The sequence below is a fragment of the Peromyscus maniculatus genome, chromosome 7 (genome assembly GCF_049852395.1).
Source record: "Peromyscus maniculatus bairdii isolate BWxNUB_F1_BW_parent chromosome 7, HU_Pman_BW_mat_3.1, whole genome shotgun sequence".
In the NCBI taxonomy this organism is placed as follows: Eukaryota; Metazoa; Chordata; class Mammalia; order Rodentia; family Cricetidae; genus Peromyscus; species Peromyscus maniculatus.
The window spans coordinates 60835966-60851518 of NC_134858.1; the positions used below are offsets into that span (position 1 = coordinate 60835966).

At 40.1% G+C, this 15553-nt stretch overlaps 1 protein-coding gene and 1 long non-coding RNA gene across 41 annotated transcripts in view; one reads left to right on the top strand and one right to left on the bottom strand.

The window, feature by feature from the left end:
* Iqch (IQ motif containing H) overlaps positions 1-15553 on the bottom strand; it is a 183348-nt gene that overhangs the window by 65367 nt on the left and 102428 nt on the right. For 28 of the 40 annotated variants that reach the window (XR_013052782.1, XR_013052779.1, XR_013052776.1 and 25 more), the window contains 2 exons: positions 10666-10938; positions 5745-5936 (listed from right to left, as the gene is read on the bottom strand). Coding sequence is in view for 31 of the 40 variants with exons in the window: in XM_076576479.1 (XP_076432594.1) it covers positions 5745-5936; positions 10666-10938 (465 nt within the window). In the remaining 9 variants the exon portion in view is untranslated. Of the gene's footprint in view, positions 1-5744; positions 5937-10665; positions 10939-15553 lie in introns of those variants that run through there. The other 12 variants (XR_013052780.1, XM_076576478.1, XM_076576473.1 and 9 more) reach the window with 2 other exon arrangements.
* The window catches only part of LOC107402197 (uncharacterized), a 60160-nt gene continuing 45318 nt past the window's right edge, over positions 712-15553 (top strand). The window contains exons 1-2 of the long non-coding RNA XR_006074170.2: positions 712-848; positions 3400-3503. This is a non-coding gene — a long non-coding RNA (uncharacterized LOC107402197). The remainder of the gene's footprint in view (positions 849-3399; positions 3504-15553) is intronic.

Genomic DNA, 15553 nt, shown 5'->3' on the forward strand with positions numbered 1-15553 from the left:
CACTGCTTCCAAGCATTTGCCTCTCCTCCAGTCCCCAGATGGTGGGAGTAACATTTAAACCTCCTTTTCTCTGCCTTGTACAATAGACCTTGGCACCATTTCAACTGTTTACTCCGGTAATTAACAGCTCTGATACCACAACAATTACAACTCCTCCACTCTCCACAATAATGCTATGAATTAGTGAGAGCTAATGGCTGGAAGGTAGAGTGTTTCCAGACTGTGAGATCTGTGCATTTTTAGAATAAAATAAAAGGTACAAACAGCACGCTTGCAGTAGACAATGATTACCTAGTAATTAGTTTACACAAAGCTTCCTATTTAATGGCAAAACGCTGTAATTAACGTGTGACAGAAAATCAAAGGGTACTTTGTAAGCATATGAAAAATTAACACTGCAGGCCCATAGCTTTATGTACTGATTAGAAGCATATTAAATCAATAGGACACACAAGCCAACAGCTTGTATAGCTGATTATTATAGGTCCTCAGAAGGGGTACCCTGGCTTTCATTTAACTGGGGAGGCAATTTTCCTTCTCCTGTCATCATCCTCAGGCACAGAGAAGTACCTCAAACTCAACCCTGGCAGCTCCATGAAAATAACCATTGAACTGGAAGAAAACGTTCTAAGTCATTCTCAGAGCTAAGAAAAAAATATGTAAATGATTAAGACTTTCCAATGATCGTGGTGACGTGCTGTTACACTAATTAGAAAATATGCCAACTGGAACCAGAAAATGAAGCATCCAGACTCAATGTTTTGGTCAGAATAATCTCTACTTTATCAAGCCTCTTTATTGAACATGGAGAAAGCTACAATACACGTATTGTTTTCTACTTTCAAATGGTAAGAGGCCAGGCTGCTATCAAGGGCTATTCTTTTAAAGGCATTCATTGGGAAAATCATAGCATAGGGACAATTGGATCATCATTCTGAATTTTTGACAGCATCTTGTATAATGATAATTGAAGCATGCTACAGTATTCTTTAAGGCTACAAAAGCCTTCTAAAGAACCTTCTGAATTGCTAAAGAACAACTGATTTGTATTTACTCACTCAGTATTTCTTGTATTTTCTTCTAATACAAATTTAATTAATATGCATAATAAAAAGCAACAATGTCTTAAACTTTCATATGCTAAGAACATTGCTAGCCAATTCCCAGGATTCACTGAATTCTCAGCACCGCCTCATGAGACAGGTGTACTGTTATCTGTTTCCAGATAAAGATGGCAGCTTAGAGAGCCTAGTAATTTGGTTATGGCTGTTCCCTAGCAGGCTGGAAGGGAGGTAAAGCAGCGGGACCTTGTGAAGCCAACTGCCCCTCACTTTTGTACTTCTCAATACCACCCACTGCAACTCCTTTCCTGTAAAAGTGCTTACCATGGAAACCTGAATTATGTCTGAAAATAAGTAAAAACAAACCAAAATTTTTGGTGGCTTATGCAAAAAAAAAAAAAAAATGAGTTGAATTGCTCATCCTGTTTTTAGTGCTGCATCTGATTGTGAAGGTGGGTTAGTCAACACTTTGTGATAGTTTACAGGTAGACTCAAATGACTATGCCAGTGTATTAAATCGAGAAAGGCACCAAAGTGCATATCCCCATGACTAGGCACAAGGTAATATATAAAGTTCTCTTTTGTCAGCTGTGCACATTAACAGCTATGCATGTGGTGAGGCGGCCAGGTTTTCCAGGGACTCCTGAGCAGGCCCCTCGCATGAAGCTGAGGTCTGCATACTGACAGCTCCCCTCCCCTCCCCTCCCAATGCACTGCCTTGTGGGAAAGGGAAGCACTCTAGAGCAGTGACTGTGTGTTGAGAAAGACTATGGGAAGTAGAAAATCAGCCAGAGCAGCAGCACTGGCATGGCCCCAAGGCCAGACCTAAGGTGAGGTGCTTCTCTAGGAATTGAAGGAAGTCTTCCCTTGTTCTGTGTGCTCTGCTAGTGTTTTGGGAATCCAGTAGCACCTTCTTACAAACAGCACACACAACAGGAGCCAAAGCCCTCTTGCTTCATACAGCATTCTCCTCATGGGTCTTTCTCCTAGAAAAATTCAACAGAAGTTTGTTGTCTTGTTTTGTTTTTGTTTTTGGCACACACTAAAACTAAAAACAAAGCTTTTCTCTGGTCCACAATTTAAAAACAAAAACAAAACAAAACTGGAGATGAGCTTAAGTTTTCAGACAGGTGAATGGTTTAGCATATTAGAATTAATAAAATGGAGTAACTGCAGCCATTAATTGTGATGAATGTGAATAAACAGGGTAAATGGCTAAGATCTTATGTTTAATTAGCATATTTACAATTATTGTGGCAATGAGAGCTGATACACATTTGAGAATTAAGTCAGGAAAGTGAAGGCAATGAGAAAGTGATTTTACACTTATTTGGTTAGACATATCTTTAATATTGTTATTATATTTTAACTTCACTAAACATTCTGTGGTGATGAGTCAGTGGCTTTTTTGAGCTCACCTGATAAAGCCAAACCCTGTTCTCCATGAGGCACCTAGGTCAGTCCCCTACAAGTAGTCCCCATTACTGCCTGCAAGGCTCCACAGAGGCAGTGGAGTTGTTCTGAGCTCAGTGTGGTAGGCAGGTCTCCCTTGTAATGGTTTGTTCACTGACTTAGTTCTCTAAGAAGATGGAATGATGATTACAGATTACTCTGCCTTTCTAAGTTTGGGTACCCTGAATTAGGATCTTCCCCTTTGGGTGAATCTTAAATTAATACCAAATGTCTAACACTCTAACGCAGTAAAACAAAGTAGCGTACAAGGAAAGGTTAAAAAAAAACAAAAACCAAAAACGAAAAATCAGAGTTTGGTTCTCAGCACCCACATGGTGGCTATAACTGTGACCAGTTCTAAGATGCCCTCTTCTGTCTTCCTCAGGCACCAGGCACACACGGTACACAGGCATTCATGCAGTCCAAACACCAATACAGATAAAATTAAAAAATTCAGTCTTTAAAAAACATGCAGTTCTGCCGGGCGGTGGTGGCATACACCTTTAATCCCAGCACTCAAGAGACAGAGGCAGGCGAATCTCTGTGAGTTCAAGGCCAGCCTGGTCTACAGAGCAAGATCCAGGATAGGAACCAAAACTACACAGAGAAACCCTGTCTCGAAAAACAAACAAAAAAACAAACAAACAAACCAAAAACAATACCCTGACTCAGAAGCAAGGAACCGTGCATTTGTGTAAGAATTTAGAAACCTTAGCAAGTGCTGTGTACTCCACAACTGAGCTTATTAGGAGCCAGTGGGTGGAGCAAGGGGAGCTGGTTCCATTGGCCAATAGGATAACAAGCAGAAGCTTGTTACCAGCCTCTGAGAAAATATGAAAATTCTTTTTTTTTTTTAATTTCCATTGTGGCCTTTCTGCTTTTCCAGAGGTTCCTACATCTTGATCCTGAATTTTCAAGGGTGACTATGGCTTTTTAGCATCTGACAACTCATGTGACTGTGTTTCAAGTCTCAACTGCAACCAGCCAAAGGTCAGTTCAAAATTAGAGTGGACAAAGAGATGGTCTTTATGTTGTCTATCTATGTCTACACCGAATCCTACCTACCTGTAAGACCAGCATCTGCATAAGACTCCACAGTAGCTCCCACCCCATAAACAGCACTGCTTTCATCTGTCGCCTATGACATACCAATAAAGAAATCACGGCATCGTGTCACAAACTGCTATGCAAATGATGCCATTTGTAAGTATTAACATAATTTAGTGCTTACAGTCATATTCTCATTTCTAATAATTCTCCCAGAATGGAGTCTTTCTCTGGACTCTTAGCCTGCAGGATAGTCTTTCATCAAGAAGCTGAAATTTTTAATAACCTGCCAGCATATGTTTTGTATGTGCCAGGCTAGGCTTGATGATACAACATCTTCATTATCAAAAGGAGCAGGTCTACAGACTGTAATAGGACATTAAAACACGCCTGTGCTCATAAAGTAATGCTTTGATGTCTAAATGTGCACCGTTACAATGCTCTTCTGGAACAAAGGGGGCTTCCAATCCTAAATTCTCAATAGATACCCACAGCTCCCCTCCACTCTAAGGAGGTTCCCTTTGAAGGCATAAGCTGTCGTTAGTCCCTGCAAGAGGGAATGGAGCTCACAGGGACTTCATTTTTATTTTCAGCTTTGGCTTCTCACGCATCATAGCTAAGCATGAGCCATGCATCATAACAGGATTTCTGAATAATTATTTTTCCCTGTTAAGTTTTTTTAAATGATTTAAATAGAACATTAATTATTTAAGAGTCTCAAATTTAATAACATTAACAACAGTGCCAAATGTATTTGGTAACAATTTAAAATGGCATAGTTTAAAATAATTGAAATTAAATAATCTACAGTGAGGTTTCTAACCACAATTCAGCCAAATGTCAGTACTGCAAATATTTTTAAAACTCAAAGTCAAACATTTCAAATTTATCATAGTCTAATGTCAAGGGAATGCTTTAAAAATTATTGGTTTGAAATGCTGAGGCCAGCAAACACTGTATACACTAGTATTTCAATTCTTTAAAATAAAAGTGTCTAGACTTTTTCATGGTTTAAACTCAACAGCTTTGCTTCACAAAGATAAAATCCAGTTCAAAGAGAACGTAAGAGAAACTTCTATTGGCCTCAAAATTAAATACATTTTCTTTGCTTTATTTTTTTTCTAGAAGAGTAATTCACTTTGGTATCCTTTAAATAATATGTAAAGAGCTAGCCATGACAGGTACTGCATTTAGTCCGTTCACTGTTGGCGGGGGAAGAAAGCCCAGAATAGATCATGGGGAGAAAGAACCAGCCCATTTGTTAAAAGGAACTCTCCCTCCTGACTGTTCTCTAGATTTATTCATCATTTCACTTGCCCAGGAATAATGTGGTTCCCACCAGTGTTCCCCTTCCTTTCTATCACTTGTGTCTTGATTCATAGACTTCTGTGGTGGGATGCACAAAGCAGATGCAAATCACTGCAAGGCCCACCTCTATGCATGCTGGGAGGAAAGGGACCATATAAGGAGTTTGCCTGTCAATTTTCTTTTTTGTAGTAGGGCAGGCAAAACAAGGTAGTGTGATAAATAGAAGCTGGGTATAAGGATACAAAGTGGGACAGTATTTAGAGGTCAGGTTAAACATTAAACCATGTACAAATATTAAGCAAAATTGGAGCAGACTGAGGTTGTATAATTCATTTCACCGACCTATGTGGAAAGGTTTACACACCTCCACTCATAGCCTGAGACCCTGAGCCTACTACTCAGCTTTTTCTGGAAGTTCTCTTCTGGGGTCTTTTCTTCTCTCAGCATCTCATAGGGACTAGTAGTTACATAGACATAGATGTCTTCAAAAACATGGCTCCTGACAGAATGCTATTTTACATTAGCTTACAATGACCACCATTTGCTAGTAGAATTCCTCATAATAGAACACAGCTAGCTTAATCACCATGGTTGGCAGAAGCACAGGAACTGCTCGGGGCAGATGCTAAGATATGTAATGCTACCTGACTGTGGCCTTTTAGTCATTTCTTAGGTATCATAATCAGTTTGTGAAAAAAGATGTTTTGGCCCCTCAACTGGACATTTAAGTAACGCAGTAAGTCCATTCATATTGTTCATTAGGACTAAGGCCCAGGAAAGGCTCTGCTGATAGATGACAGGGCTGAGTCTGGGAGACAGGATCTTATCTCCTGACTGTCCACAGCCCTGTGGTTTGAGTCACCACTGAACACTCACTTGTGCCCACTTCTTCTTCCAGTCTTCACGGCCGTATCTTTTACTCTCCTTTAGCGCCCACTTGTAGCAATCCAGGTGGGAAGGGATGTCACAAAATGCTGTCCCGTTTCCTCCAAATTCCATGTTCATTTTAAAGACCCAGCGTCGGACTTGCAGGTGGTCAGTCACCAACTGGCCCAACTGTTCTATCATCTGTGGGGCAAAGGTACAGAACACAGGAAAGCGTGTTTCCTTTCTGTCATAACAGCTTGGCTGTGGTGCTAAGAGTGTATCTCTACACAGTCTGTTTATCAGGCTCCCTTCCACTCATTAGGACAAATTCAGGAAGTTTGAAGTGATGTATGATATAAAGAAATCACTAGCCAATGGGATAAAAGCCATGTTTAAAATGCAGTAGGATTTGTGAGAAATTAAAAATCTATTACTGCTGACTTGTGAGGAAAAAAAGAAAAGACACTTTAAACATGTATAATTGGACCCTGGAATTGTCACCTTTCTTTCTCAGTAACTTAGGTGTCTGGTTATTGTGTCTTCAAATGATTGTTTTAATGATGTCAAGACTATAAAAATATAGTCCTAAAATTTTTGTTGAGCTTTTAATACTGTAACCTAAAATAAATAAGTACTGTAATGTGGAAGACATTTTTTTTTCCTCACTAAAATACATTTGTTTGGCCAACTGGCCAAGTTGCCTGTATTTGTGACATAAATGAATGTATTATAAAGACAGATAACTGAGAGAAAAACATTTGCAGATCACGATGGGGAGGCTGGACCTGGGAGGACTGGGAAGTGAAGGTGATCAGGGGACATTATGTGAAATTCCAAAATAATCAAGAAAAATATTATGTTGGGGGAAAAAGGTTCTATTTTTAGGATTTAAAAAGAAATAAAAATCTAAAACTTAAAACAACAACAAAAACCACTTTCAGAAACAGCCTTGCTGGAATTGCAGCTGCCCTGCATTTGATGTGAAACAATACTCTCTCAATAGCTGGGATTAAATAGATGAAATTTTAAGGGACCAAAATCCATGCTTTAATTATAAAATGATAGTAAGAACAATAATAACTAACATTAGTGAACATTCAGTAGGAACTGGCCCTTGTTGCATGCATCCTCTATATGAGTTTCCCATTTAATATAATAACCTATGACGAAGGTACCATTAGTAATTCTATTTAATACATAAGGAGAGGCTGACTGATTTGAGTGACTTGTCTATGATCATACAGCACTGAGTGGCAGAGCAGGGTTTCTCTTGGATTGCTTTGACTCCAAACCCTACACTCATTCCCTCTTTGTGGGGCTTCATGTCCAAGCCTCTAGGTTGCTGGAGAAGGGTAAAGTGTAGAAAGAGGGCAGAGGAGGAGCCGGAGAAACAACTTGCTTCCAAGTCAGTAAGTCACTTGTGCTGCATTTGAATCAGACAAAAGTCTCTGTAGCAAGACTATTAATTCTATGTAAGAATGTTCTATTTCAGCTTTGAAGAACACCAGTTCATTAGATCACAAAATGACTTTGTTGTCTGTACTTCCCAAAAGGCAACAAAACAACACCAATTCATTGTGTCTCCTATACCTACCCATGCCCATGCTGTGGCATCCTATACTTGACAGTAATATTCTGATGCTCTATTGTCTTAGTCAGGGTTATCATTGCTGTGACATCTTGAGGAGAAAAGGGCTTATTCTGCTTACATTTCCACATCATTGTCCATCATTGAAGGATGTCAATTAGGACAGGAACTCAAACAGGGCAGGAACCTGGAGGCAGAAGCTGATGCAGAGGCCATTGAGGGATGCTGCTTACTGGCTTGTTCTTTATGGTTTTCTCAATCTGATTGCTTATAGAACCCAGGACTGCCAGCACAGGGGTGGCCCCACCCACAATGGGCTGGGCCGTCCCACATCAATCACTAATTAAGTTTGCCTAACAGGCTTGCCTACAGCCCAATCTTATGGAGGCATTTTTTTCAGTTGAGTTCCTTGCTCTCAGATGACTATAGTTTGTGTCAAGTTGGCATAAAATTATGCAGCACACCTATTCTTTTGACGACCAAATGGATTTTTATTTTTTAACTCAAGAGTTTGAAAGCACCGAAGACTAATGGTTCTGCTGAGGTCTAGAACTGCCAAGTTACAAAATGGTTTTGCTTAAAGGTACAATATGTTATCCTGAATTGTTTCTAGTCAGCATATGATTTGGGGAATGCTACATGACACAGCAGTGTGGAAGAGATACCAAAAGAGCCACACTTGGGGTTTCCAACTGTAGGTTATTCAGTAAAGGTGAAAATGAAATTGACTCCGCTCTCTAATATTGAGTAGTGTTGATTGATAATTTGGATGTTTAAATGATAAGGGCTCTGGTCTACAGACAATATGGCTGTGAGCACAGCCAAGGCGGTCCTGCTGTGTCTTCCTGCTGGCACCCCTCTTTCCGCAGTCAGGCATATTTCGTACTTATGTCTTGCCATGGTCTGGGTGTACGACGATCACAAGTTGTGGAAGCAGAGGTGCTGGTTAGTCTCCTCATATTGGCTAAAAAATTATTTTGCTAGATTAAGAAAAGGTGTTCCAGCATAGCCTTTAAAAATGGTGTATTTAGATATATACTTGGAAGCTTCAAATACTAACAGAATTAGTATGTGTTTCCTCCAAATCCTATTATTTGTTGCTTCTGAGAGTCCTATAAATGGGTGCCTGTGGCAGGATCCCTACAGTAATGAAAACGATCAATAGTATTGTAAAGACTACACTGCTGGAAGAATTATGTGCTATCTTTAAGTGAAAATTGAACAGTGCTTTAAAACAGCATTGCCAGTTTTGATTATTTAACCAAAGCTGTCAATATTTCATACAAAGCGCATGCCAGAAAGGGACTTACATGGTTATTTTATGGATCAAAACAGGAAATGCTCACTGTGCTGTGCTAGATTAAAAAACTCAGTCATAAACCACAAGACTTTATGCTGTTTCCAAACATTTATCATTTTTTGTTTGAATCTGTTTTTAAAAATGTAATATATTTTTAGTTGTGATCATTTTATATTGGTAAAGAGCAGAAGCAGAAAAATTACACTGTAAAACTCCAACTAAGGCCCAAGAATACGTATTAACCCGAGTGAAAGTAATCACAGCTTCCCCCACTTCAAATGTGCAATGCACATCAATAAAAAGTCAGGATTGATTCATCACCATCTGCAGATTCAAAATGCTGATACCCTCAGATTGATTAGGTAGAGCCATTACTATCTGGAAAAGCCTCAATGGGTACTTCAGTTCTTGCTGACCTCAGATGCATGTCCTCCAGACAATCAGAGAACCCAGATACAACTTGGCTTACTGCTATACCATTGATACATACTATATGTCAAATAACATCCTTCAAATCTGGGGGTCTCTGAGAAGGGTTTTAGTCCTATGTCTGAATACTAGAACTAGACAGAGTTTGTATTGTATTAAATGTGCCCACATCTTTAACCACAATTAATGTATAAAATTCTAAAATATTTCAGAGCATAGATTGCCTGTTATTATCAATGAAGATGAAACTAAAACTCAATACAAACTTTACACATGCATTTTAAAGACATGAAGATTGTTTAGTGTAGTATGTGCATTCAGTTGTATCATTTAAAAATCTATTTCTCCCATATTAAGTCTGTCAGCCAAAACATTCTATTAGGAAACAGAATCAAGCAATCCACCTAGGTACCTTCAAATTCCAGTGCAAGTTAATGACGGTGGCAGTCTCTGCAGGTCTCAACTAAAATCCCAGACCATGTTTCTACTATGAGCCAAATGTTGGCCAGGAACTCTCTCTAGCAAGACTCAACACTTGAGGGCAGCTTGATGGATTCATAGTGTCTTCAAAGTAGCTTTCTAATGTATGATTAGCTTAGAGGCTTCATTTTGTTCTCAGGGGCCGTGCTGTGTGGAGCATCCTGACCAAGAGAGAGCAGAGGGAGAGGGAGATCCCCAAATCTGACACTTACTCACTGCCTCGACCTTTATGGGTCCTTCATTGTCCAAGAAGAAGGGAAAGGAGATAATCTGTGATTGTCTCAGAGAACCAGTCAAGAGAAATTCAGAAGTAGAGGTTAGGAAATGTTACCAGCCAGCAGTTTGTCTTTGAATTGTCTTTATTATGTAAACAGATGGCGTTTACATGGGAGAATACCTACTGGAGCTGAATCAGAATGAGAACCTTTCTAGAGGCTAATGGAGGAGTGCAGAGCCACAGACTGGGTCCAAGGGAAAACCAGAAGTAGTTTATTCCTGAGGCCATCTCACTTCCGGTTTCCCCTACTCTTTTCCGAGCCATTCCTGAAGAGCTGAAGTATTATCAGAGTCAAGGGTGTGTACAGTGCTCTGCAGTCTCACCACGCACTCTCTAAAGCTTCCAAACCCACTTCTTGGCCAAAACAGACTCTTATTAAATGTGATGATGAACTAATAGATATTAAGGCATTAAATACTGACAGTAGATTAATTCCCATGATTAATTTTAGCAGCATTTAGTAACTTAACCCAAAAGGTAGACATTTTGAAAATTCTAGTAATTTCTATAATAAGGCCTCCAGGTCTGGTAGTTCAGACATGCACTCATAGATTCTTGGGAACCATGAGTTCAAAGCCAGCCTTCTTAACTTAGTGAAACTTTGTCTCAAAAAGTTAAAAGAGAGCTGAGGATAAAACCTCATAGTACTTACCTACCATGTGAGAAGCCCTGGGTTCAGTTCACAGTATGGGAAACAGACAAACAGAAACCAAACATACTTGAAGGCATAATGTAGATCTCTTCAGGGCAACTCAAGCATTCACACAGCCTTCACTGGACAGGGCTGGACCAGATTACCTAAAGTTGTACAATGTCAGAGGGATAGAAGACACTTGAACAGAGGCACCCTACATACCTGTTGGTAAGTATAGATGTCGGATATTCCAGGAGGCACTGGCACATTGGCACTGTCAAAGAGCCGTTTACTTCCGGACTTGGCACTGTAAAGGTGAACCAGCTCAGGCTCTGAGCCCAGGATGGGTACATTCAACATATCAGCTACAGCCAAATCGTCTCTGTGGAGGAGCCCGCCCACGATGTAGGCGTCCTTTCCTTGGATGAGATTTTTTATTCTTTTGATTGCCTTGGGACTGTACATCAGGTGAGTGGCCAGGGACATGTGATGCTTCTGGAGGACAATCAAATCACCCTTCTTAAAAGGTATCTTTTTCTAGTCCCTACCCCAATTTGTAATGTGGTACATAATAAATACATTATTAATAGCAGGCTGGGTTATGACCTATCCTGTTGTTTAGCGGTTTAAATTGATAAAAGCTGTTGGGGTGAGGTTCCATAATCGCTCACATCTTTAGTGTGTTGGAAATAGGCTCACTGGGAATAGAACTAATTACTACACATCTGTATTTATTTGATCCACGTGGAATTATCCTTCTGTCAGAAGGAAAAGAGGCTGGCGGCCTTTGGATAATAGTGATTCATCTCCACAACACTTCTGGCATGGTTTAACACTAAAGCGTCTGGAAAATCAATAGAAAAAAATGAAGGAAAAAGCCCCATAGTGTTCTCTTCTATATAGACTCTATATAGACTCCTAATCTGGCAATGCTTTCAGTGTTTCCAAAGGAGAAAGGCATTTGATTTGATCTCCTCCCCCAAGTTTTTCCCCCCAAATCCTTTTGTGAGAACATATGCTTTACAGTGGTTACCAGAATTCTAGCCAACACTTTGGAAAGCACTCAGGAATAGAAAATATTTGAAAATTACAGCAAGACTCAAATTTCTTTTCCAAAAGAAACTTTTTAAAAATCCTATTTTGACTAGGTAGACTTGGCTCAACAATGCCTATGGGGGTCTTGTTCAATTAAACAAGTAATTTTATTCATATCTAACAAGGTAGAAAACAGCCAGATGGTCAGCACACACCTTATACACCGAGTTCAGTTTTCAAGGAGTGGGACAGCACATACAAGACATAGTCTCTGTCTCTGTTTCTGTCTCTCCCTCCCTCCCCTCTCCCCTCTTCTCTTTCCACTGTTTTAATCTATATCAAAGTTAATTATTTTCTACAAGCTTCCATTTTCTCCTCTGTAAGATGAGTGTAACCCTACCAGCCTTAGGGATGTTGTGGATTGAATGAGACAGTGCACTGTGAAGTACTTGCAATAGCACATGGGCATGGAACGCACTTGGTGAATGTCAGAAGAGTGATCATGAAAGGAAGTGCGGGATGAAGTACATTTCGAGGCATGGGGAGGTTTTCAGAAGGTGGAGATGGGCATGGAAAAGCCATTGCCCAAGGATGGAATGGAATATTAGAGCCGTAGACTCAGTTTACTGTTGTACTGCTGCACTGTGTTTACATGCTGTTAAAGAGAAGATAGTGTGGAACCCAACAAAGTGCTGGGAGTTTGTAGTCAAGTACATCTGACTTAGACTTCATGAACCCATTTCTTTATGTGTCAAACTAGAATAAAATAAAATTACCTGCATGCTGGAGTTGCTCCAAGGCTGAAATAAGATCATGAACATGCATAACATTGGGCCAATAGTCCATAAATGATTGTATTATTGACTATTATTTTTATGGGGAAAATTCTTTTTTAAAAATAAAACCATTAGAGTCAGGCATGGTGGCACACACCTTTAATCCCAGCACTTGGGAGGGAGGCAGAAGCAGGCAGATCTCTGTGAGTTTGAGGCTGGTCTGGTCTACAAAGAGACTTCCAGGACAGCCAGGGCTGTTACATAGAGAAACCTTAATAATAAAAAAAGTATTATTAAGTAAATAAATAAATAAAGTAAAACCATTAAAATGTCATATAAATAATATAGTGCAAAGGTACTAGATGCTTGAGGAATTGAAGGGGTTTTAGAAGGTGGTACCTAGTACAATTTTAAGGAAAATGTATTTATCTAAACACAAAGATGTGAAGAACTGTGAATGACTGTTTTTAAGATCGTCCAATGCACCCATTCTTAAATGGCTGCAGGATATAACTTGCAAGTGTGCAAGCAAGATATCTGAACTAGGAAAGGCCCTAGCTCTCAGTCTTAAATGGGCCTGCAGCTTGCTGGGTGATTTAGAACAGGGCTGCTTAAACTTTTTCCTGCTTCTCACCCCTATCCCTAGGAGATTTTTTTGTTTTGTTTTGTTTTGTTTTGTTTTGTTTTGTTTTTCGAGACAGGGTTTCTCTGTATAGTTTTGGTGCCTGTCCTGGATCTTGCGCTGTAGACCAGGCTGGCCTTGAACTCACAGAGATCTGCCTGGCTCTGCCTCCCAAGTGCTGGGATTAAAGGCACGCACCACCACTGCCTGGCTCCCATGAGAAATTTTTATGCAACTCCAAGTGTTTATAAATAGTTATACAAATCAAACTTTTATTGATAATAAATCACAAATTTATTTTAAAACAATTCTTTGGTATATGCATAATTTTACCACTTGTTAAAGATGAAAGCAAATTCATATGCTAATGAGATTGTGCTTGTTCATTTTTTATAAAAAAAATTAAGTCTTTGCTAAATATTTGATACTGTAGGGTGTAGAACATCTTCAATATTTTCTCAGAGTTGATCAATATTTTTATTTTATAGTCATCAATGTTAAAAATGTTACTTTGCATAAATATATAATGCAAAATGCCAAAAGTGTGTTTAGGGACATTTCAGAAATTACTGGAAATTCTGTTCAAATACGAGGCCAAAATTAATTGAATAGTTTTTAAAACTATAACTCAGTCAGAAACTCAACAGCCTGTTAAATCCGTTTTGATTTATGAGTATGGGTGTGACCATGGGAGCTTATGTGCGCCGTGTTTATTTGTGCAGGGATCCAGGGAGGCAGAAGAGTGTATGAGAGCCCCTCCAACTGGAGTTACAGGTATTATGAGACACCACCATGTGGGTGCTGGGAACCTAACCTGGGTCCTCTGGAAGAGCAGGAAGTGCTCCTAACAGCTGAGCCATCTTTCCAGCCTCTCAAACATCAAGTTTTAAAAAGCAAACAGTCTCACACAATGCAATGCAAAGACACAAATTTGATACTTACTTGCTGGGGAATGGCGGTAGGAAAATATCAAATGTCTTTGATTTCTGTAATTAAACCATACTCTTATAAAAGCAGAAAAGTATGTATGTACAGTGTGTTTGTTAAGTTTTGTTGACTTAACACAAGCTAGAGTTATCTGGGAAGAGGAACCTCAGTTAAGAAAATGCCTCTATCAGATTGGCCCGTAGGTAAGCCGAAGAGGCATTTTATTGATTGAGGGCCCACATTGCTGCTCTTGCAGAGGACCTGGTTTAGGTTTCCAACAATCACATGGTGGCACACAACTGCCTTACTAGGGGTGATGCCACCCCTGGGCATGTGGTTCTGAGTTGTAGAAAAAGCAAGTTGGGCAAGTCATAGAAAGCAAGCTAGTAAGCAGCAGTCCTCAGTGGTCTCTGTTTCAAATTCCTCCCTTCGGGTTCCTGCCTTCAGTTTCTGCACCGACTTTCCTTCAGGATAGATTATAAACTCTAAGATAAAATAAACCCTTTCCTCTCCAAGTTGCTTGTGGACAAGGTGTTCATCATAGCAGTAGAAACCCTATGACATGGAGTAAAAACACTGCAGTTCATAATACGCCGTAGTCTCCAGCTGAGCAGAGGTGCTTTAGGCAGTGTTAGTTGGCACTGTTTGGGGCTGAAGGATGGCTTCCCAGATATGGTTAAGGGCATCTGCTGCTCTTGCAAAGGGCGTGGGTTAGGTTTCCAGCAACCACATGGTGGCTCACAAGTGCCCGAAACTCTAGTTTCAGTGGATCTGATGCCCTCTTCTGGCTTCATTGGCCATCAGGCACAGATGTGGTGCACGTACATGCAGGCCAAACACTCATACACATAAAAAATACAAGTGACATTTCAATGGAAATTTGTTTGCCATGAAGGCATGTATAATGCAAGGTGTACAAGCTGTATGGTCAGAACTGAGACTACAGAACATTTGTATCATGTGATATAATCAAAAATGTGTTGGATTCATTAGGATTTGATTTTGAATTAACTATTGGTCATAGAATGTTGAAAAACATTTTCACAGCCTTCACATTTGGTTTGCACCCCGGAGTTAAGAAGCTGGGGCATAGAGCACTCTGCCTTTCTGAAACTCAGCTCCTTATATTCAAGTGAGAGGTTGGACAGAACATCTCTAAGGTCCTTCCATCTCTGAAAGAATTCCTAAGTACAGCCAGAGCACTTCCATGTTTATTATGGAATGTGTCCAGAGCTTCTGCTGGGACGAGGAAAGTTCTGAGGTAGATGGTAGTAACACTTGTACAATGTGGATGCACTTAACACTCCTGAACTGTCTTTTTAAAAATGTCTGAGACGGCAAAATTTTATCTTGTACGTAGTTTACCACAGTAAGAAAAGGGAAAATCCAGAGATCCTCTGAGAAAGATTAGATAATTTACTATTGGACCCCTCCTCCAAGCCAGGAGTTTAAGTCTAAACCTCTTCGGTCCATACAGTGTTACTTTGCTAGCGTAACGTCAGTTCACACTTCAGAGGCACTCCCCAGAGTGCAGTTCTAGGCGAGCCGGCGTTCCATTGGCCACCATGCCCGCACTGCGGATGTGGTCAGCTCTGCTTGTTAATCACCTAGCCTCCTGCTCACTCACTTGCTCTCCTTCCCCACAATCCCTTCAGTGTGGAAATGTGACACAAAGAAAGCACATCCAGAGCTGCTGGCTTGAGTTACAATAGGGGATCAGATGATGGATTAGGAAGCTCAGAGCTGGATC